Source organism: Cyprinus carpio, chromosome B4, assembly GCF_018340385.1.
Source record: "Cyprinus carpio isolate SPL01 chromosome B4, ASM1834038v1, whole genome shotgun sequence".
NCBI lineage: Eukaryota > Metazoa > Chordata > Actinopteri > Cypriniformes > Cyprinidae > Cyprinus > Cyprinus carpio.
The window spans coordinates 13,619,896-13,638,133 of NC_056600.1; the positions used below are offsets into that span (position 1 = coordinate 13,619,896).

The 18,238-nt window shown below is 37.8% G+C and overlaps 1 protein-coding gene across 7 annotated transcripts in view; it reads right to left on the minus strand.

The window, feature by feature from the left end:
- Window positions 1-4,574: 4,574 nt before the first annotated feature.
- Window positions 4,575-18,238, minus strand: part of LOC109097362 (ankyrin repeat and sterile alpha motif domain-containing protein 1B) — a 167,829-nt gene continuing 154,165 nt past the window's right edge. For 4 of the 7 annotated variants that reach the window (XM_042722084.1, XM_042722082.1, XM_042722086.1 and 1 more), the window contains 7 exons: window positions 17,981-18,112; window positions 15,423-15,494; window positions 14,247-14,333; window positions 13,774-13,911; window positions 11,449-11,616; window positions 6,321-6,412; window positions 4,575-5,125 (listed from right to left, as the gene is read on the minus strand). In XM_042722084.1, the coding sequence (XP_042578018.1) occupies window positions 5,077-5,125; window positions 6,321-6,412; window positions 11,449-11,616; window positions 13,774-13,911; window positions 14,247-14,333; window positions 15,423-15,494; window positions 17,981-18,112 (738 nt within the window). In that variant the 3' untranslated portion in view covers window positions 4,575-5,076. Of the gene's footprint in view, window positions 5,126-5,254; window positions 6,413-11,448; window positions 11,617-13,773; window positions 13,912-14,246; window positions 14,334-15,422; window positions 15,495-17,980; window positions 18,113-18,238 lie in introns of those variants that run through there. The other 3 variants (XM_042722088.1, XM_042722085.1, XM_042722083.1) reach the window with 2 other exon arrangements.

Sequence of the window (18,238 nt, forward strand, 5' to 3'; positions counted from 1 at the left end):
CCTGGAATCTTTTGATGGCGGTCAAACTTGTTTGTGCAAGTGTGTGGATAAAGGTCGCTTTGTTCTGTTAATGCTTTCTGCGCTTCGGGTTGCTTTGTTTAATGACCAAATGTGTAGAGTCTGCAAAATCCCACTTTCTCACGAGCGACCCGCTAGTGCGCTGGAGTTCAATGTGATCTGACACATAAACATTTGAGGACTTGGCCTAAATGCGCCTGTCCTTACGCTGATAGTAATGAACTGCATAGCGTTTTGTAATGTTACCATCTGTTCCAGAGATAGGGTGTACTTTTTGCAGATGTTGTGTAACAAAATGTGAACTTGCCAATATAACATAACGCATTTATCGTTAAGCACGCGGTCATACGAGACTCGTCTGCCACAGAACTTCAACCTAAACGAGGATGTGTCAGATTGCTGCTTATACTTTTCTTTGGGTGGGAGGGAAAGCTAAAACTTTGCCCCCTCTCAAAACGCATCTGTTGAAGGGACAACTTTAAGCTGTAGTATGTCATGTTTTGGGTTCAAATTACACTTCAAAAAAGATTTTGGGCTGTTGGGTCCAATTTGGCAGAAAATGTTGTGTTTGACACCATTCGTGTTTGCATGCTTCACATTCATAAACAGCGTTTGTACAAATGTGTAGCATTTGTAGCTGATTCTTACAACAGTTGCTTACAAGTTAAACTTGTCATCTCAATGGCTGCTTTTAACTCGCAAAACTTAACCGACATGGCTGACCCTGCATACCGTTACCAGAACCTTTATATCGTCCATCTTCACATTAGTATGGCAAGGTCTGAGGCAATATTTAGGTCTTGCATCATCTGGAAATAGCTTCTTAAAGGGTTCAAACGTACTCACAGATATAGTAAGTTCTATCTAGTATAGATGGTTCACCCAAAAATGACAATTGGCATTAATTACTCACTCTCATATCGTTCCGAACCAGTAAGACCTTTTTTCATTTTCGCAACACAAATTAAGATATTTTGATTAAATAAGACAGCTCAGACCCTCCATAGACAGCGACACAACTGCAATGTTCCCATGTCCACAAACATAGCAAGGACATCGGTAAAATACTCGGTGACATCAGGGTGTCGACCGTAATTTTACAAAGCTAAGAGAATACTTTTTTGTGTGCAAAGAAAACAAAAATAATGACTTTATTCAACAGTTCTTCTCCTCCTTATCCCATCTGCGGCAGTGCACCGCCGTTGTGGAAAGAGTATCAGGAAGCATGCGCTTCACGTAAATGACATGGATTTAATCAAAAATATCTTAATTTGCGTTCCAAAGATGAATGAAGGTCTTACGGGTTTGGAACGACACGAGGGTGAGTAATTAATGACAGAATTGTCATTTTTCGGTGACCTAACCCTTTAAGCAAAACGCTGAAATCTTTCAAGACAAATTCATACTGACATACAGCACTCATATCTCAGTCCTTGCTAAAGTTTCTGCTGAAGCCCAAGTGCTCAATTACCTGCTTTAAGAGAGTTTAATTAGACACGCGGCTAAACTTCAGCATTCTTTTCAAGCACAGTCAGGAAATACATGGAAATACATTCAAATGACAAAACTTAGACTTACATGGTATTACTGTTTTATGAGTAGCTCATTAGTTACCTCACATTAGCACAATCTTTAGCGTATTTTTACACGTCGACCTACCTTCTTTGCGCAGTACCTGTATGAAGTCGACAGGAAATCAAACAAATCAAATTTTGTCATAATACGCTTCATTGGCCATACCGTGAATGTGAAGATTTAATTCTTAGCAAAATAAGCAAATAAATGACATACGGGAATTTTCAAGCCACTAACAAGTTACAAAATAAGGACAACCTAAAGTCTTTACAGCAACTTTAGTTAGAAACCTTGGTAACACTTTAGTTTAGGGACCGATTCTCACTTGCTTATTAGCATGCATACTGTATTACTAGCATACTGGCCAATTATTAGTACTTAGAAAGCACATATTATTGCCTTATTCTACATGGCTATACCTGAATTTAACCACTTACTATTAATAAACTGCAAATTTGAAGTTTATTGAGGCAAAGGTCATAGTTAATAGTGAGAATTAGTCCCCAAACTAATGTGCGACCTAAACATTTTACAAAAAGTTTCACTATTCAACAAACAACAAACAAACAAACATTTATATTTATATACAGATCTGATTTTATTCTGAAACAGAAAACCGGCATCCCAAAAATCCTCTGCCAACCCCAGAGAGAACCCCGACATTTTCTTTTTCATTAGGCAAAGTTACAAAGTGTCCATTGGTGTTCTACATTTGCTAAATGCTAACTGTTGGTCAGCAATCATAGTTGTTCATCGCAAGACTTACCTAAACAATGCTATTGTTACACCCAAGGCAAAATGATAACATTTTCAGTGAATGAAATGGTCATAAGTGCATTAAATAAATGAAGAAATAGCCTACACGTTAGATCAGGACTGTAGCCCCGCCACCACAGATTCAGAATAGCTGCCGATGTTACTTTAATCTGAAATGATCATAAATGTCAATATTTGCTGACATTGTTAGGTAAGCATGCTTTGTTCTTTTTTTCAGAGATGATAAATGCAAGGTGAGGGCTGTTTTTGTTCCCCACAGTTTGATTTTGTGTGTTCCTAAAGCTCTGGCCCAGTTCTCGCTTATCCTCAGCTCTCCTGCGTCTCTTTGTTCTTTTTATATCAACATGACTGAACTGGTTGAACGATCGTAAAGCCTCCTTTATTTTGATATCGCGGCAGAAATCTTTTTGGCACATTCAGTAAGTGTTAATTAATTGATCTGTAAGATAATTACATAAATGGTTATCCCCTGACGCTTAATTTAGTCAAAGGCTTCGGGATACGGCGCCATCTGGGACGTAAGAGTACAGTTATCTCATTATCTCTCATTCTATCTTTCTTGTGAGAACACGATGAAATAGAAAAGTGACAGATATTTGCTAAAAGGTTATGGCAGTCAGATAGACTCACCTCACAAACGTATCTTTCTGATGTAAACGGCCCTTGAAATGCTGTCTGATTTATAAGGCTCTGAGGGAAAGACGCTGTAAACGCTTTACAGATTGTGGAATAAAACGTGCTGCAGGTCAAATCGAGTCTAGAAATGTCTGCTAGATGTACACATCATAGTAAAGCTTTACGAACTTCTCTATTGTTTTATTTATTTTAGTTTTAGATTAAAACTGTAAAATAACTAATCCATCAACGTAGCAAGGTGCTTTTCAGTCTCTATGATTAAGGTTGTCGTATAAATGTCCTTCAGTGAGCGTGAGCATTGGTTTGTTAGGTGCTGGTTGTTCCGAGTCGTTTGTCTTACACTAGCTGTGTAGTTTCCCGTTAAGCGAGCTATGAGGAGAAAGAAACGAGCTCCATGGAAACAGAGTGTTCAAGAAGTGAACCGTATGTCACCCCGCCTGAGGAGGAAATTATCCTGAAACGCACACTCGCGTCCTTATCAGAACACATCTTTTAACATGATCTCTGGCTTTACAGAATCGTAATTTGTTGTAGCTCCCCAGAGGCCACTAATAAGTACATACACAACTAAATAACACAAACAATCTTTAGATATGGACACAGAGCGACAGAACATCAGGTAGATAGAATGCAGAACAATAGATAGATAAAGATGTTATGCATACCAACCAATTTTATAACCAAAACCAACTGTAGGCTCTGTCTTGAATCTTCTATTGAGACACAAGCCTGCCAATATCCAGAGTATGTTAAACTCCACACAATAAATACAGAGAGAAAAGAAAGGGACACGGCTCACAGAAGGAACAATGGTTCTACAATCTGGATTTATTCCGTGTGCTTTGCAAGAATATAAATAAAGACCAAACTTACAAAATCTGTGTGCTGGAAGCCCAAGCCTATCTACACATATGTTAGTCAGCAATGATGTCACAAATCCACCTGTCGGCAGATACCGTTGTTTTGTTTTAATGTGTTGCACCTTGACCTGCCAAATTTGGTACCTTGTTTACCAATGCAATTTATTGGATTTTTTTTTCTGTCATTCTTTATACATGTTTTTTTCTTAGTTTTTTTATTACATATATGAACAATGAATCAACAAAATATTTATTTACAGAACTGTGGCAAAATTCTACAGTGACAATGAGTGAAAATAAGACATCTGTTTTTATATTTTCATTTGAAACACAAGTGGAGCCATCCGCACGTTTGCACATCCTCCGTAGTACTAGAATAATATTTTTTTGTTTTCACGGATGGCTGCGTATTCCAGCTTGACGCGTCATAAAAAAATAATGTAACATTAAGACGACATCAGACAAGAATTGCACGATAAGAATAATAATAATGATAATTGTAAATATTACAGTAATGGTAATATAGTTCTCTATTAAACAGTAAAATTTCTTGCCAATATATGAATATTAATCTGCATGGCATCACCAATTACGTCAACAACCGCTCCGTAGTTATTTTGGCACGAGACGTGTCCATTTCGTGGTTCAACAGCACAGTGAACATTCACAATATTCATATTCATATATCAATAACAACAAACACAAAAAAAAAAAAAAAAAAAAAGAGAAAAGAAGAAAGAAACAAAGAAAACAGAAAAGAAAAAAATACAGCAATTCATGTAAATCTCCATTTATATCCCAGTCCAGACATGCCGTGGTATTTTGGACTAGATATTCTGTGAAAAGTCAGTGTAGTGCGTCCGAGTCGCCGAGGCGACAGTCTTTCCCAAGTCCATCTCTCACGCGACAAAGTCTTTCAGAACGCGATTTGAATCGCTGCCTCTTGAAAAGTGTACATTCCCATTCCACACTCTCCTCCTATTGTTTTTTATGCAGTGTGTGTGTGTGCGAGTGCATGCGAGTTTTTCGTTAAAAGGCCACGGGTCCATGTCGGCGGTCCTTGTACGCGTACGCCAAGTCCCAGGCGAAAAAGTCCTTGTGTGAATCCTTACACGTGCGACACGAGAGGCTCCGATGGCGCTTTTAGGTTCCGTATTTGCGGTCCGTTTTTGCAATGCGTGTGAGAGTGAGGGTCCATGTTAGGGGCAGGCTACATTCTCTGAATTCCACTGTAATAGACATGGGCGTCCGCCATTGCCCTGTGAATGAAATCACATCACTTATCCAGAGTGTCCATCAAAAAAAAAAAGCCCCCCCTTCTCCAGTTCACACGGAGTGCATGCTTTCCATCAACTACACTGCACGTCTCAGGACTGGCTCGGGTTTTCGTTCATAGGCAAAACCAAAAGAAGGGAGAGAAAGAAAATACGACGGAAAAAAATCTTGGAAAGTAAGGAACGCGCAATTCGAGAGACAATTTTTGGCGAGTGTCTCTTCATAAAGCAAGCCTTCGTTAAATGCTATCTGACAAACTTCTGCGTCCACCATTTAGTTTTAAGCTTTGACTGACTAAAACAAGCTCATAAATTGTGTGCTGTTAAAGAACAAAGAACAAAAAAATCTCCCCTAAATAAGGGAATTTAAATTACAGCAGACTTTTTTTTTTCTCTCTCTGACAATTGCTGGTACTAAAAATTAAAACTTCGCCACGAGACGAAAGAAGCAACACAAGCAAAATGTCCTTCGTGTCAAGTCCAATCTCCGCTTCTAGGCCAGCCGTTTCAGATGCCCCACCTCGCAAAAATCTCTCCGCTTCCCTCCCGCCTTGCTAACCCTACGCTGTCTAGTCAGAAAGAAAGAAAGAAAGAACGAAAGCAAATCCCGACTCTAAAAACAACATGTGTGTTTATAAGGCTTGTAGCAGCATTACGGTTTTAAGTTGTCATTCAAGCAGTCGAGGGGGGCGGTGGGGAAAGGCTGAAGAGGCGCTTCCCGAAGAAGCAGAGGAAAGAATGGCGAGGAACGGAGGGAAGGAGAAATCAAAAGAAGTGAGGGGGAAAAACTGAATGAAAAAACAACCGCTTGCAACACTTTTTTTGTGTGCTTTGGAGGAGGATCGGCAGCATGGCGGCCCTGAGGGCTGAGCGGGACCTTCCCGTATCGTGCTGCGGCCAGAGAGGTCGGGGTGGGGGGGGGGCGAGTGAGATTAAGAGATAGAGAGAGAGAGAAAGAAAGAGAGGGGCAAAAGATCGAAGGAGAGAAAAGACAGCGGCAGTGTCATCATGCAGAAGCCACGGTAAACGGGCGGGCTTGGCCGGGCGGAGAGACGCGGGCTTGTCACAGGTCACTGGGCCCGTGGCTCCGTGGAGGGCCTCTAGAGGGCGCTCTCTGTAAGGCACACACACAGGAGTGGACAGTATTTTGGGTGTATATTAGAAAATAGTGGTCTCATACTTGGTGTTGGCTCCTCTTTTGGCTTCCTGTCCTGGCTCGACTATCCAGGGGACATTGGCGTGGCCCTTTTGATCCATTGAGGGCTGCTCCATCTGGTGTACAAAGGAAAAAGAAAGAGCGCGAGTCAGGATGCGCTAATAATTTAGGGGGTTTTAGCGGCCATGATAGATCTTGGGTTCCACTCGCTTTCGTTCATATGCACAGAATTAGTCTTTTTTTGCACTTTGGGTGACCTCAACAAAGTTTGACAACAGGATGTGTCACAATTTAACTTCCTGGCTAAGAATCAATCATGGGTGAAATTCGATTACCACAAGTTTAAACTAATATTATCATGGTAGCATTTGATAATAAGGTTCAACTAGTTAGCGTCAGATAAACAACAGTCAACAATTTTTAGGTCGATGGTTCATGTCCATTAAAAATACACTTGCTACAACTAATTAAAAGTTAAAATACAAAAACATGTAGAAATGATCATAAATCTACATGAATAAATCTTGTGAATGTAATAATTATAATAATAATAAACTAAACTATACCAAGAATAATAAAGTCATATACAAAATTATTATTAGGAGTATTAGTATTAGTAGTATTAATTGCATTATTTATTTTATAAGTATGAAATCAAATTCTGTTACTTCTGTTTATTCACTACTAATTCATGTTCACTTATAATAATTTAACTAATTTATTTATACAAAACATGTACAAATTATCATCAGTCTTAATTACTGTAAGCATTGTAAGTTCAAGTTCAACACATTATGGTTAAGTTAAAAGTGTTTATTATTAATATTATTTAACTGTATTACTTATGAAAATGGAAGCCCTCGTGTATGACATGATAATGTGTGATTCATATATGGAATATGAAATAATTTGCATGCTTAAGTCTAGTGTGACTGCCTCTTATGTCAGAGAGAGAGAGAGAGAGGTGTAAGCTGATTGGATAACCACATGACAATCAGACTGTCACACCAACACAAAAATGGTGAATTAACTCCACATTACATAATTCTTATTTTTAAACCGTCAAATTCATCTGTTATTTTAAGTATCAGTGAGATAATATCCATCTTGCAGATCTGCTGTGGTCAAAACTACCCTACGACTAGTACATCTTTATCAACCAATCAAAACACTGTTCCTTGTTGCCACGGCAGCTCAGCCTTGCTCCACATAAAGCTGAGCTATACATGGCTCGGAACGAACGCACGCGCTCGCGTCCTTTACGTCTGCTGTTGGCTTGTCTTGAGTTCTTTATCAGGTTTTTCCATATGCAGCTGTATGAATATCAAATAGCATAATCCTCGCTCTGCTTGGCTACCTCTGACTGCTCTCAAACACGCACTCCCACACCAACTTCATTCTTCTCCACATCCAAACGCTTTAAAAAAGGAAACAGACGCTAATCTTATGCAATAAACCTCTAATATGAGGCATCGACCTGAAAAGGAGCTTAATGGTTTGATAACAGCTCAGGGAATGGTGAGTTGGTGTCTTGGATAACAAATCTTGAAATATTTCTATCCACGTTTAGTCAGCTGATGTTCAGGATAGACGGACCATCACAGGATGACAGGAAAGAAGGATTCAGATGAAGAAGAGATGAACGAACAGAACAAAGAAAGTTAAATAATGAAATGAAATCAGTTATAAATGACATCTCATAAATGACAGGGAAAGAGTTAAAAATTAAGTGCAAAATAAAAAGACCAAAAACAAAAACATTAGGGCTGTCAATTTAACATAAGTGTAAATAATAAATAATTCAATAAATAATAAATACATATTCACCCTTTTAAGTAACCGACAGCCCTAAAAATAAAAATAAAAAAGGGGAAAAAGAAATCAAGGAAAGGGAAATGTAAGAAGACCTGAAATTGAACTTTGTGTGGATGATGGAGGAGTCGTGAGAGAGGAGGAAGAGGAGAAGGATGAAGAGGAGGCCGGTGCGGGGTGAAAATATGCCCCAGGGACCAGCGGCTAGAGGGGGGCATGACCTAGAGGCGGAACAAAGAGGTCACAGAGGTCAAAGCTTGGGAAGGTCGACACACACTCATGTATATAGGTAATTCTTTAATTAGAGGTTTTTTATCTTAAAAATGACACTTAAAATGCAACTGGCAGGATCTCACTGTTTTGGGCCTGCCCCAACCCAGACTTCTAGACTAAACTACCTACAGTACATGTATAGTGGATAATAATCCAGGTGTTAAAAATGGTACTTTTTGTTAGTACTGTCATGTAACTACTTCTTCAAATGGCTTGACTCTAGTATAATTACTTTAAATTGAGCATCATGTAGTTAGCTTACTTAACTTACCCAATGCGTTGAAACAAAAATGTTTTTATATACAGCATATATATATATATATATTTGATTATTTCAAATAGTAAAAATGCCCTTAATTGAAGAGTCACCCATATGCATTCAAACACAGGAGTGGACACACAGAAATGAACAGAACAGGATGAACAAAAGAGAGGGAAGGAATCTGTTCTAACGGAGCAACACAGCGCATCGTGTCCATATGGAGAGGAGGTACCTCAACATAATGAACAATTTCTCCTACACAAGGAAAAATCAATAGCCGAGTTACACCACACACAGTCACAGAGGATGCTGTTAGTGTTCAGGGTAATAGCACACACACACACACTCAGACCAACAATGGACCTTATTCACAAAAAACGAGCAGAACAAATGTGTAAATCATTCATAAATCCATTCTTACATAAACTGTCACATAAGCACTATTCAGATGGGATTAGTTTTCAAAAAGACTTTTCAGTTATAATTATGAACACAGGACGCCTGTGATTTCCTGTTCTGATTCAAACAGGATTGGGATCTTTGTAGCTGTCACTAAGCTCGGGGTGCATATAATCCGGATGTGGGTGTTATGGAAGGTCACGTGCATGACTGATCAATTTTTCTACATACTGTAATAATATATATATATATATTATATATATATATATATATATATATATAAATAAAATGATTACTAAAAGGAATTGATATGAAGATCCTCTTTTTATTTCAGATGAGATGCCAATAGTACCACAAATTGTTGCTTTACCCAAAATAGTTGTCAACAAAGGCACAAAGTCCAATAAAATTGAATAACTTTATAAACAAATAATAAAATTTAATAGCTTTTGTTATAAAATTCATGAGACAAAATAAATAACTGAAGTGTTGAGGAAAAAAAATATATATATATACCGTAATCACATATTCTTATCCGGGACAGGATTTCTCAGAGGACCCCTGAGTTAGCCAAAACACAATTTGCCACATAATTGAGTTTGTGGAGTACAACACTTATTCGAATAGGACTACATTACTGGAAAAAGTTGCGAGCCAGATTCAAACCTACAAAGCCCATTTCAGCCACATCTCTTACTGCATGCATGGTTCCGTTACACCACGATTCCATTTAAAGTGCCATATTGGCCCAGTATTTGTACAGAGATATACACATAGACGCACATTTTATGTGGCCTTTAAAACAGACAGTAAAGCGTCGGGAGGGTCATTTCTGCAAGCTGGACTCAATAATGCAACTGTTTATTTTCAACCAGGCATCCGTCGTTTCTCTCCTGCACGTAATCCAACTGCAACAGGCAGGGTGTGTTTTATTTTTTATGATTCTGGGCCTCTTCCAGAGAGTGGTAATATCCCTGTTGGTGACGGGGGAAGGAAGGCACCGTGCCCGCTCTAGGGGCACTGGGACGAGGGCAGATGGAGAGGAAGGCTGCCCTGGAGGAAGCGACTTGCTGGAGCTTCGTGCAAACGGCCTTCATCAATCTCTTTCATCCTTAAACACACTGAAGGGAGAGGAGATGGAGTGTGCCGTTTACAGATCAAACACTCAGGACAGGCTGCGACGTACTGGTGTGCGTGCAAACAAACTTTAACTGAGGGGAAGCAAATACGGCCGAACATGCATTTCTCAATATTGATTTAAAATATTGGCGCGCGCCTCTAAAAAGATGATTGCGCGAATGTCGAAATCAATAAATGCCTTGTAAGTTCATGTTTCATCTGTGCTGTTTTTAATGATCAAACTCATTTTAGGTTGAGGCCCAGATCGGATACCCAATTTTTAGGCCTTAAGATAAGAGGAAATATTAATCAAATAACAACATTGACAAGAAAAACTCCCTGTGAAACAATAAAACAACACATTTAGGCCTAACAGAATAAACATTTTAATTTAAATTACTAAATTATCAAACATTATATGATTATAAGATGAGAACAATAATGTGCAACACAACAATTTAAAGTATCTGTCATGGTGTTGTTAAAAATTTAATATTGAGCATATATATTAGTGTTTTATATTGTATCATTGAGGTACTATTATTAATATTTTGAATTAGTGTTCATTTTTTATATTTTCTGATTTCATTTTAATTTTAGTTAATGTTTTAGTATTTTTTTCATATGATATATAGTTTTTATTTCTTTTTATTTCAATTTAATTAGTCTAGTGAAACTAAATTAATATTCATAATGTTATAACTAAATGAAACTGAGAAAGGTTGCTTTGGCAACTGGCTGGAATAATGTAAGCTTGAAGTTTAAAGAGAATTTATTTTAATCGTTTTAGCATTAATTAATAATAATAACTCTGAGAACTATCATAGCGATATTACAAAAGAAAACATTAAGCAGACGTTAATGTTTCAATGTTAAAAAACACATCACACATTTAATATGCATTATTGTTCAAAAGTTTACACGAGTTAGAAAATATTTAAATATCACATGAATGCTGTTCTTTAGAATTTAGAAAAAGTAAAGTGTTTTCAACACTGATAATAATAAGAAATTGGCACATTTTAATGATTTTTTTGTTAATAACAGTTTAACTTTTGACACAGTGGATCAACACCAGATCTGGCCACACATTCTAGCAGCTCAAACCAGAGACTTGATGCATCACTCAGCTTGAGTGCACACAGATTGTGTTCAAGGTGTGCAGGCAGCAGTGTAGGTGTACATATGGATGGATGGATATAGTGAGACAGGCTGAGGTTAGAGACTCACGTCAGTGTATGTGTGTTTGTGTGTGTGTGTTAGTGCTGAAAGGGCAAAGTCACTCACAGACTTGCGTATGTTTACGCGAGGTTTAGGGACAGGTTTGGAGGGTTTGCTGTCGAAGCTCTCTGGCAGAGTGGACGACCCGTGGCCGCTCTTTCTGGCCTGGAGGGCTAACTGATACGCCACCTCAAACGCCTGGCCCAATGTCAGGATAATCTCATAGGCCAGATTCTACATGAAAACACACAGAGACGATCAGAGACGCTCTTTCAAAAATCAACTCACAATTCATACTCGTGGGGATCTACGCTGTTGCAAATCAGTTGAGAAAATGGTGGAAATGCCCTCAAGAGCTGAGTTCAATTTAGTGCTACTACATTTGGCAGCTAAATTTCCTAATTTCCACCTAATTTCAGAGCAGTCACACAGATATACAGGTGCTGGTCATATAATTAGAATATCATTCAAAATCATTGAAATCATTGAATTCCATTCAAAAAGTGAAACTTGTATATTATATTCATTCATTACACACAGACTGATATATTTCAAATGTTTATTTCTTTTAATTTTGATGATTATAACTGACAACTTAGGAAAATCCCAAATTCAGTATCTCAGAAAATTAGAATATTGTGAAAAGGTTCAATATTGAAGACACCTGGTGCCACACTCTAATCAGCTGATTAACTCAAAACACCTGCAAAGGCCTTTAAATGGCCTCTCAGTCTAGTTCTGTAGGCTACACAATCATGGGGAAGACTGCTGACTTGACGGTTGTCCAAAAGATGACCATTGACATCTTGCACAAGGAGGGCAAGACACAAAAGGTCATTGCAAAAGAGGCTGGCTGTTCACAGAGCTCTGTGTCCAAGCACATTAATAGAGAGGTGAAAGGAAAGGAAAAGATGTGGCAGAAAAAAAGTGTACAAGCAACAGGGATAACCGCACCCTGGAGAGGATTGTGAAACAAAACCCAAAAATGTGGGGGAGATTCACAAAGAGTGGACTGTAGCTGGAGTCAGTGCTTTAAGAACCACTACGCACAGACGTATGCAAGACATGGGTTTCAGCTGTCGCATTCCTTGTGTCAAGCCACTCTTGAACAACAGACAGCGTCTCACCTGGGCTAAAGACAAAAAGGACTGGACTGCTGCTGAGTGGTCCAAAGTTATGTTCTCTGATGAAAGTAAATTTTGCATTTCCTTTGGATATCAGGGTTCCAGAGTCTGGAGGAAGAGAGGAGAGGCACACAATCCTTGTTGCTTGTGGTCCAGTGTAAAGTTTCCACAGTCAGTGATGGTTTGGGGTGCCATGTCATCTGATGGTGTTGGCCCACTGTGTTTTCTGAGGTCCAAGGTCAACACAGCCGTATACTGTATACCAGGAAGTTTTAGAGCACCTCATGCTTCCTGCTGCTGACCAACTTTATGGAGATGCAGATTTCATTTTCCAACAGGACTTGGCACCTGCACACAGTGCCAAAGCTACCAGTACCTGGTTTAAGGACCATAGTATCCCTGTTTCTTAATTGGCCAGCAAACTCGCCTGACCTTAAACCCATAGAAAATCTATGGGTTTTTTGTGAAGAGGAAGATGCGATATGCCAGACCCAAGAATGCAGAAGAGCTGAAGGCCACTATCAGAGCAACAAGGGCTCTCATAACACCTGAGCAGTGCCACAGACTGATCGACTCCATGCCACGCTGCATTGCTGCAGCAATTCAGGCAAAAGGAGCCCCAACTAAGTATTGAGTGCTGTACATGCTCATACTTTTCAGTTGGCCAAGATTTCTAAAAATCCTTTCTTGTATTGGTCTTAAGTAATATTCTAATTTTCTGAGATACTGAATTTGGGATTTTCCTTAGTTGTCAGTTATAATCATCAAAATTAAAAGAAATAAAAAATTTGAAATATATCAGTCTGTGTGAAATGACATGAATATAATGTACCAAGTTTCACACTTTTGAATGGAATTAGTGAAATAAAATTAAATCAACTTTTTGATGATATTCTAATTATATGACCAGCACTCTGTATGTATATATATATATATATATATATATATATATACTATATATATATATATATATGTATAATCATTATACATTTAACTAATCATGATTACAACTAAAAAATAGGAGACTTTCATATTTTTGCCTATTTTGGCCTTTTGTCAAATTAATTTGATATTACTGATTAAACTGATACTAATCTTAAAGTAATAATCAAGTCTTCATTAATATTTGAATAATTTTATTTTTATTTATAAAATGTAATATTCCTCTGACATTTTTTGCAACACTTGCAACTGTGCTTTTGTCTCATTTTTATTTCTGCTTCATCAGGAAGTTCATAAGTGCATTTAGTTACGACGTGTTACTAACCACATCAAAAGCTGTAAACACGTGGCAGTAATGATGGCTGGATTTCAGGTCCTTGGTGATGTACGCAAATGTGGACAGATCTTCAGGGTCCTGCGCGGCACACGAGATATTCCTGATCTCATGCTCGGCTATAATGTTCTAAACATACGAGCGAAAGAAGATCAGCTTTTAGTCATCAATAATATTTTTCTTTTCTACTTTTCTAACAGACTGTCAATATAATGTGATTTGTATAAAAAAGCCAACTGGAAAAATTGTAATAAAACACAATAAAGTGACTTATAATAGCTCATCTTGTAATATCGATTCAATGTTTTCTCATCACTGAATTACCTAATGTCCTTTAATGGCATGCAGTTCATTCCGATTTCTTAATTCAGCTGCATTTTTATTGACTGACAGGCCTAATTTCAATCTTATTAAGGGAAATAAATGTTACTTTTACAATCCAAGTATAAATTATAAACGAGTACCTTGTTTGTGGCATCAATGAACTTGACGCCCTTATAGGAGACAGACAGTACTATGGTGGGAATCTTCTTCATCTGTTCTGTAGACTTCTTACAGAGAGGATGAGAGGAGGAGAGATCAGCAGACAGTCTTACAGTCTCCAACATTAACATTAATGAGGCCCCATCACACACTGACTGAGATCTGCTTAATACAAACTCAAACACACACTAAATTATTTACACGTAATGTCATTCAGTCCACTGCAATAACCCAGATAGTGTGCCATCTCATCAGACAAACAAAAAGGGGCAAAATAACATTGTGCGCTGTTCAAAACGTGGCCTTATTGGGTTTAAAAGTTACTGATGTGATATACCACATATAAAGATGCTAATACAAGGTGGTTTCAGTCTGGTGTTTTTATTGGCCGGCCAATGGGAGACAATCTGTCAAAACCAGCAAACCAGGCTGGAAGACCACCTCAGGCTGCAGGGGCATAAATCACATGATGATGAACTGCAGAGAATCAGAATTCATTTTCATATCTTCCTATGCTGTCATATCAGTTGTCAGAGTGGAATATATATTCATCTGGACCTCATTTCCCCCCTCGCTCTCTCTCTGTCAGCGGTTTCCTGTGCATCGGCGGGTCTCTGCTGTTCCGTACCTGTCAAAATATTCTGCATAAAAAAAGAGCGCGAGACGGAGGACCTAAATTTACACCCTCTGAATGTATTAATGTGTTTGTGGAGAAGCAAGGGGCGGCAGGTCTCAAGTTCTCTGGGTTTCATCAGAAAGGAGAGAGATGGAGAACAGATGGTGTTTTACATGCATACAAAAACAGAGCGGCCGAACTGTCCTGCCGTGTTGAATAATCTCACGAGAATGGGACGGCCGGGGGGCACTGAAGTAAGAGGAGGTGTACTTTGAGGTAAAGCGAGGTCACTGCATTCATATGCTGTGGGAAGTAGGTTATTTATGAGACTGTGAGAAGAGTCGTAATTGGCCTTAATATTATTTCTCTTCACATTGCCTTGCGTGCGTGTTAATCTCTAGTACACCGTGTTCTCACGTAGTCCTTTAAGAACAGAGAAATTTCCTGTTTTGTCAATGACTGTGTGTCATAGTGACCTGAGGGCAGCGGGAGCATGACTAGACAGATCGTTTAGTGGTTGCCATGGCGACACAACTCTTACCCTCATTTTTGCGCAGGCATCATGCGTGGACTCTGTACCGCGCAACTCCTTCACCAATATAGAGCCCAGATACTGCAGAACAAACACACACAATCAGAAACTGAGAAACACATTCATTTTTATTTAAAAAAAGTAACATTTATATATATATATATATATATATATATATATTATATATAATATATGTGTGTGTTGTGTGTGTGTGTGTGTGTGTGTGTGTGTATTATTTTAATAGTATTAATAATATTGGAAATTTGACATACTATTATGTATATATTATTATTATCATTTTAATTATTTTAATATTTTATTATAAAAATAAAATCTTATTCATTTATAAACTAGATATTTTTATACTATTATATACATTTTTATTACTATTTTAAATTATATTTAATGTGTAAAATAACTATACATTTATATATATTTTTTAATTAGTTTTCACAAAAGCTAGTTTATAAATTATATATTTTAACTATTTAGTTTTACACAAGCTTTTACATGTAAAACAGAATCATGATTTCCAGGGGTTTCTTTCCCAATGGTAGGTGTGCACAGATTGTCCATCACTGTGAGTACAACTGTCAGCTAAATCAATAACTGAATGGAAATGCAGTTGTGTACAATGAAGTGTGTAGGAAGAGATTGGTCGGAAAGAGCTTAGTTAGTGCTGTGATCTGATGAAGTGTTACGCTGCACTGCTGGGTATCGGACAAGGACAACCTTGAGAGCCAGCGGGCTGTGTTTCACATGAAAGCAATCTGGCATCTACCATCAGGACGCGTGACAGTGTTTTGTAAAACCCAGACAGGCCATGCTACGGTCACATTTTCAATCATTAAATAACCTGCATCTTATTTCCAAATCCACTCTAGACCATGTATCACACCTACAGGTACGAGATCCTCAATTACTTTTGTATTTGTAGTTTAATTTAAAGGGATACTCCACCCCAAAATGAAAATTTTGTCATTAATCACTTACCTCCATGTTGTTCCAAACCTGTAAAAGCTTCGTCTGTCTTCTAAACACAATTTAAGATATTTGGGATGAAAACCGGGAGGCTTGAGACTGTCCCATAGAAGTTGCCAAGTAAATAACAGTGCAGGTCCAGAAAAGGTATGAAAGTCGTCGTCAGAATACTCCATCTGCCATAAGACGTGCAATCTGGGTTATATGAAGCGACGGGAACACTTTTTATAAGCGAAGAAAACAAAAATAACGACTTTATTCAACAATTCCTTTGTCAGCAGTCTCCTTTGTGTCTCTCCATATTACCGTATGCTGTGTCTGCTCGTCTGTGTCAGCCGTGCCACAAGGATGCGCTGTTTCTACATGTATTTAGCTTTGATTTGAAATAAAACAGTGCATCCTTCCTTCTTGCATGAAACATAAAAAAAAACATATATATATAGAGACACAGAGGAGACTGTTGAAAAAGGAATTATTGAATAACGTCGTTATTTTTGTTTTCTTCGCTTACAAAAAACAAAAACTGCACCCATCCCTTCATATAACCCAGATTGCACGTCTGATGGCAGATGGAGTATTCTGATGACGACTTTCATACCTTTTTATTGACCTTGACACTGTTATTTATTTGGCAGTCTATGGGACAGTCTCAAGCCTCCCGATTTTCATCCAAAATATCTTGAAGACGAACAGAGCTTTTACGGGTTTGGAATTACATGGGGATAAATGATTAATGACAAAACTTTAATTTTGGTGTGGAGTATCCCTTTAAGCATACAATTTTTTAATCTGTAATTCTTAATTATTTATTACATTTATTTAAAAAAAATATTTATATTTATCATTTTAATTTTTTTATTCCATTTCATTTTATTGTAATGTTTCATTTCATTTTTATTTTTAATTATATTTATTTAGATTTCATATGTTTTAGCATTTGATAAAACAATAGCAGTTTTAAATAAAAGAATAATAATTGTGGTGTTCATGTTTGACAGGGAAGCATCTCATTACTGACTTAAAGCACCATGAGAGTCAGGAACATCATTGTTTAAGTGTAATATCAATTAATTTTGCTACATATTTTACTTCTAGTGGAATAAGCATTGATCCACAGATCGGTCCGTTCCTTCACAGCTCCACACTGGGAATAAACTCTTGACCTTTGGCCTCTGCGGGTCAGTCACACTTACACGCATGGATTCTGTTCATAAACTCCATCAGTGTTTTTGGCACAGGAGAATAAGCCAATCAAATTTACACGGCTGTTGCTAGGAAACAGAGTGGGTTTATGTAAGCTAATACTAGAAATGCTCGGGCCCAGAGAGAACTGAAAAAGCTGTATTGATTGAAGGTTAAAACACCATTATTCACCACTGAATAACTAAAGGACTCACAGATAGCTTTCACGTTCGCTTTTCTCTTTTGCTATCTGATGGCTAACAGGAGCTCGCCAAGGCCAAATCCACATCTATATTCTTCGTACGCTCGCATTTAAAGTGTTTTTTTGGTTCCTTTAGTATTTTGTTTTTTTTTTTTTATCTGAGAAACATTCATCATTCATCACTTTTAACACCCACACTTACATATGCTTCATAGTCACATGACTGGAATATAAGCTTCTCTGGATGGTGCTGCCAGTACTGCACCGGCGTAGATGACGTCGCCTCGTTCGTATGGAAAGGCCGTAATGTGATTGGCTCGCACCATTCCCCTTGCTGAAAAGGAGGGTAATGGAAAAACAAAGTAATTAAATCAAGGTCCAGTGTTTAGGTTACAATCACAAAAACTGATGGTATTTTTTTTTTTTACTTTATGTATTTTTTAAATTCTTTATCACTTAA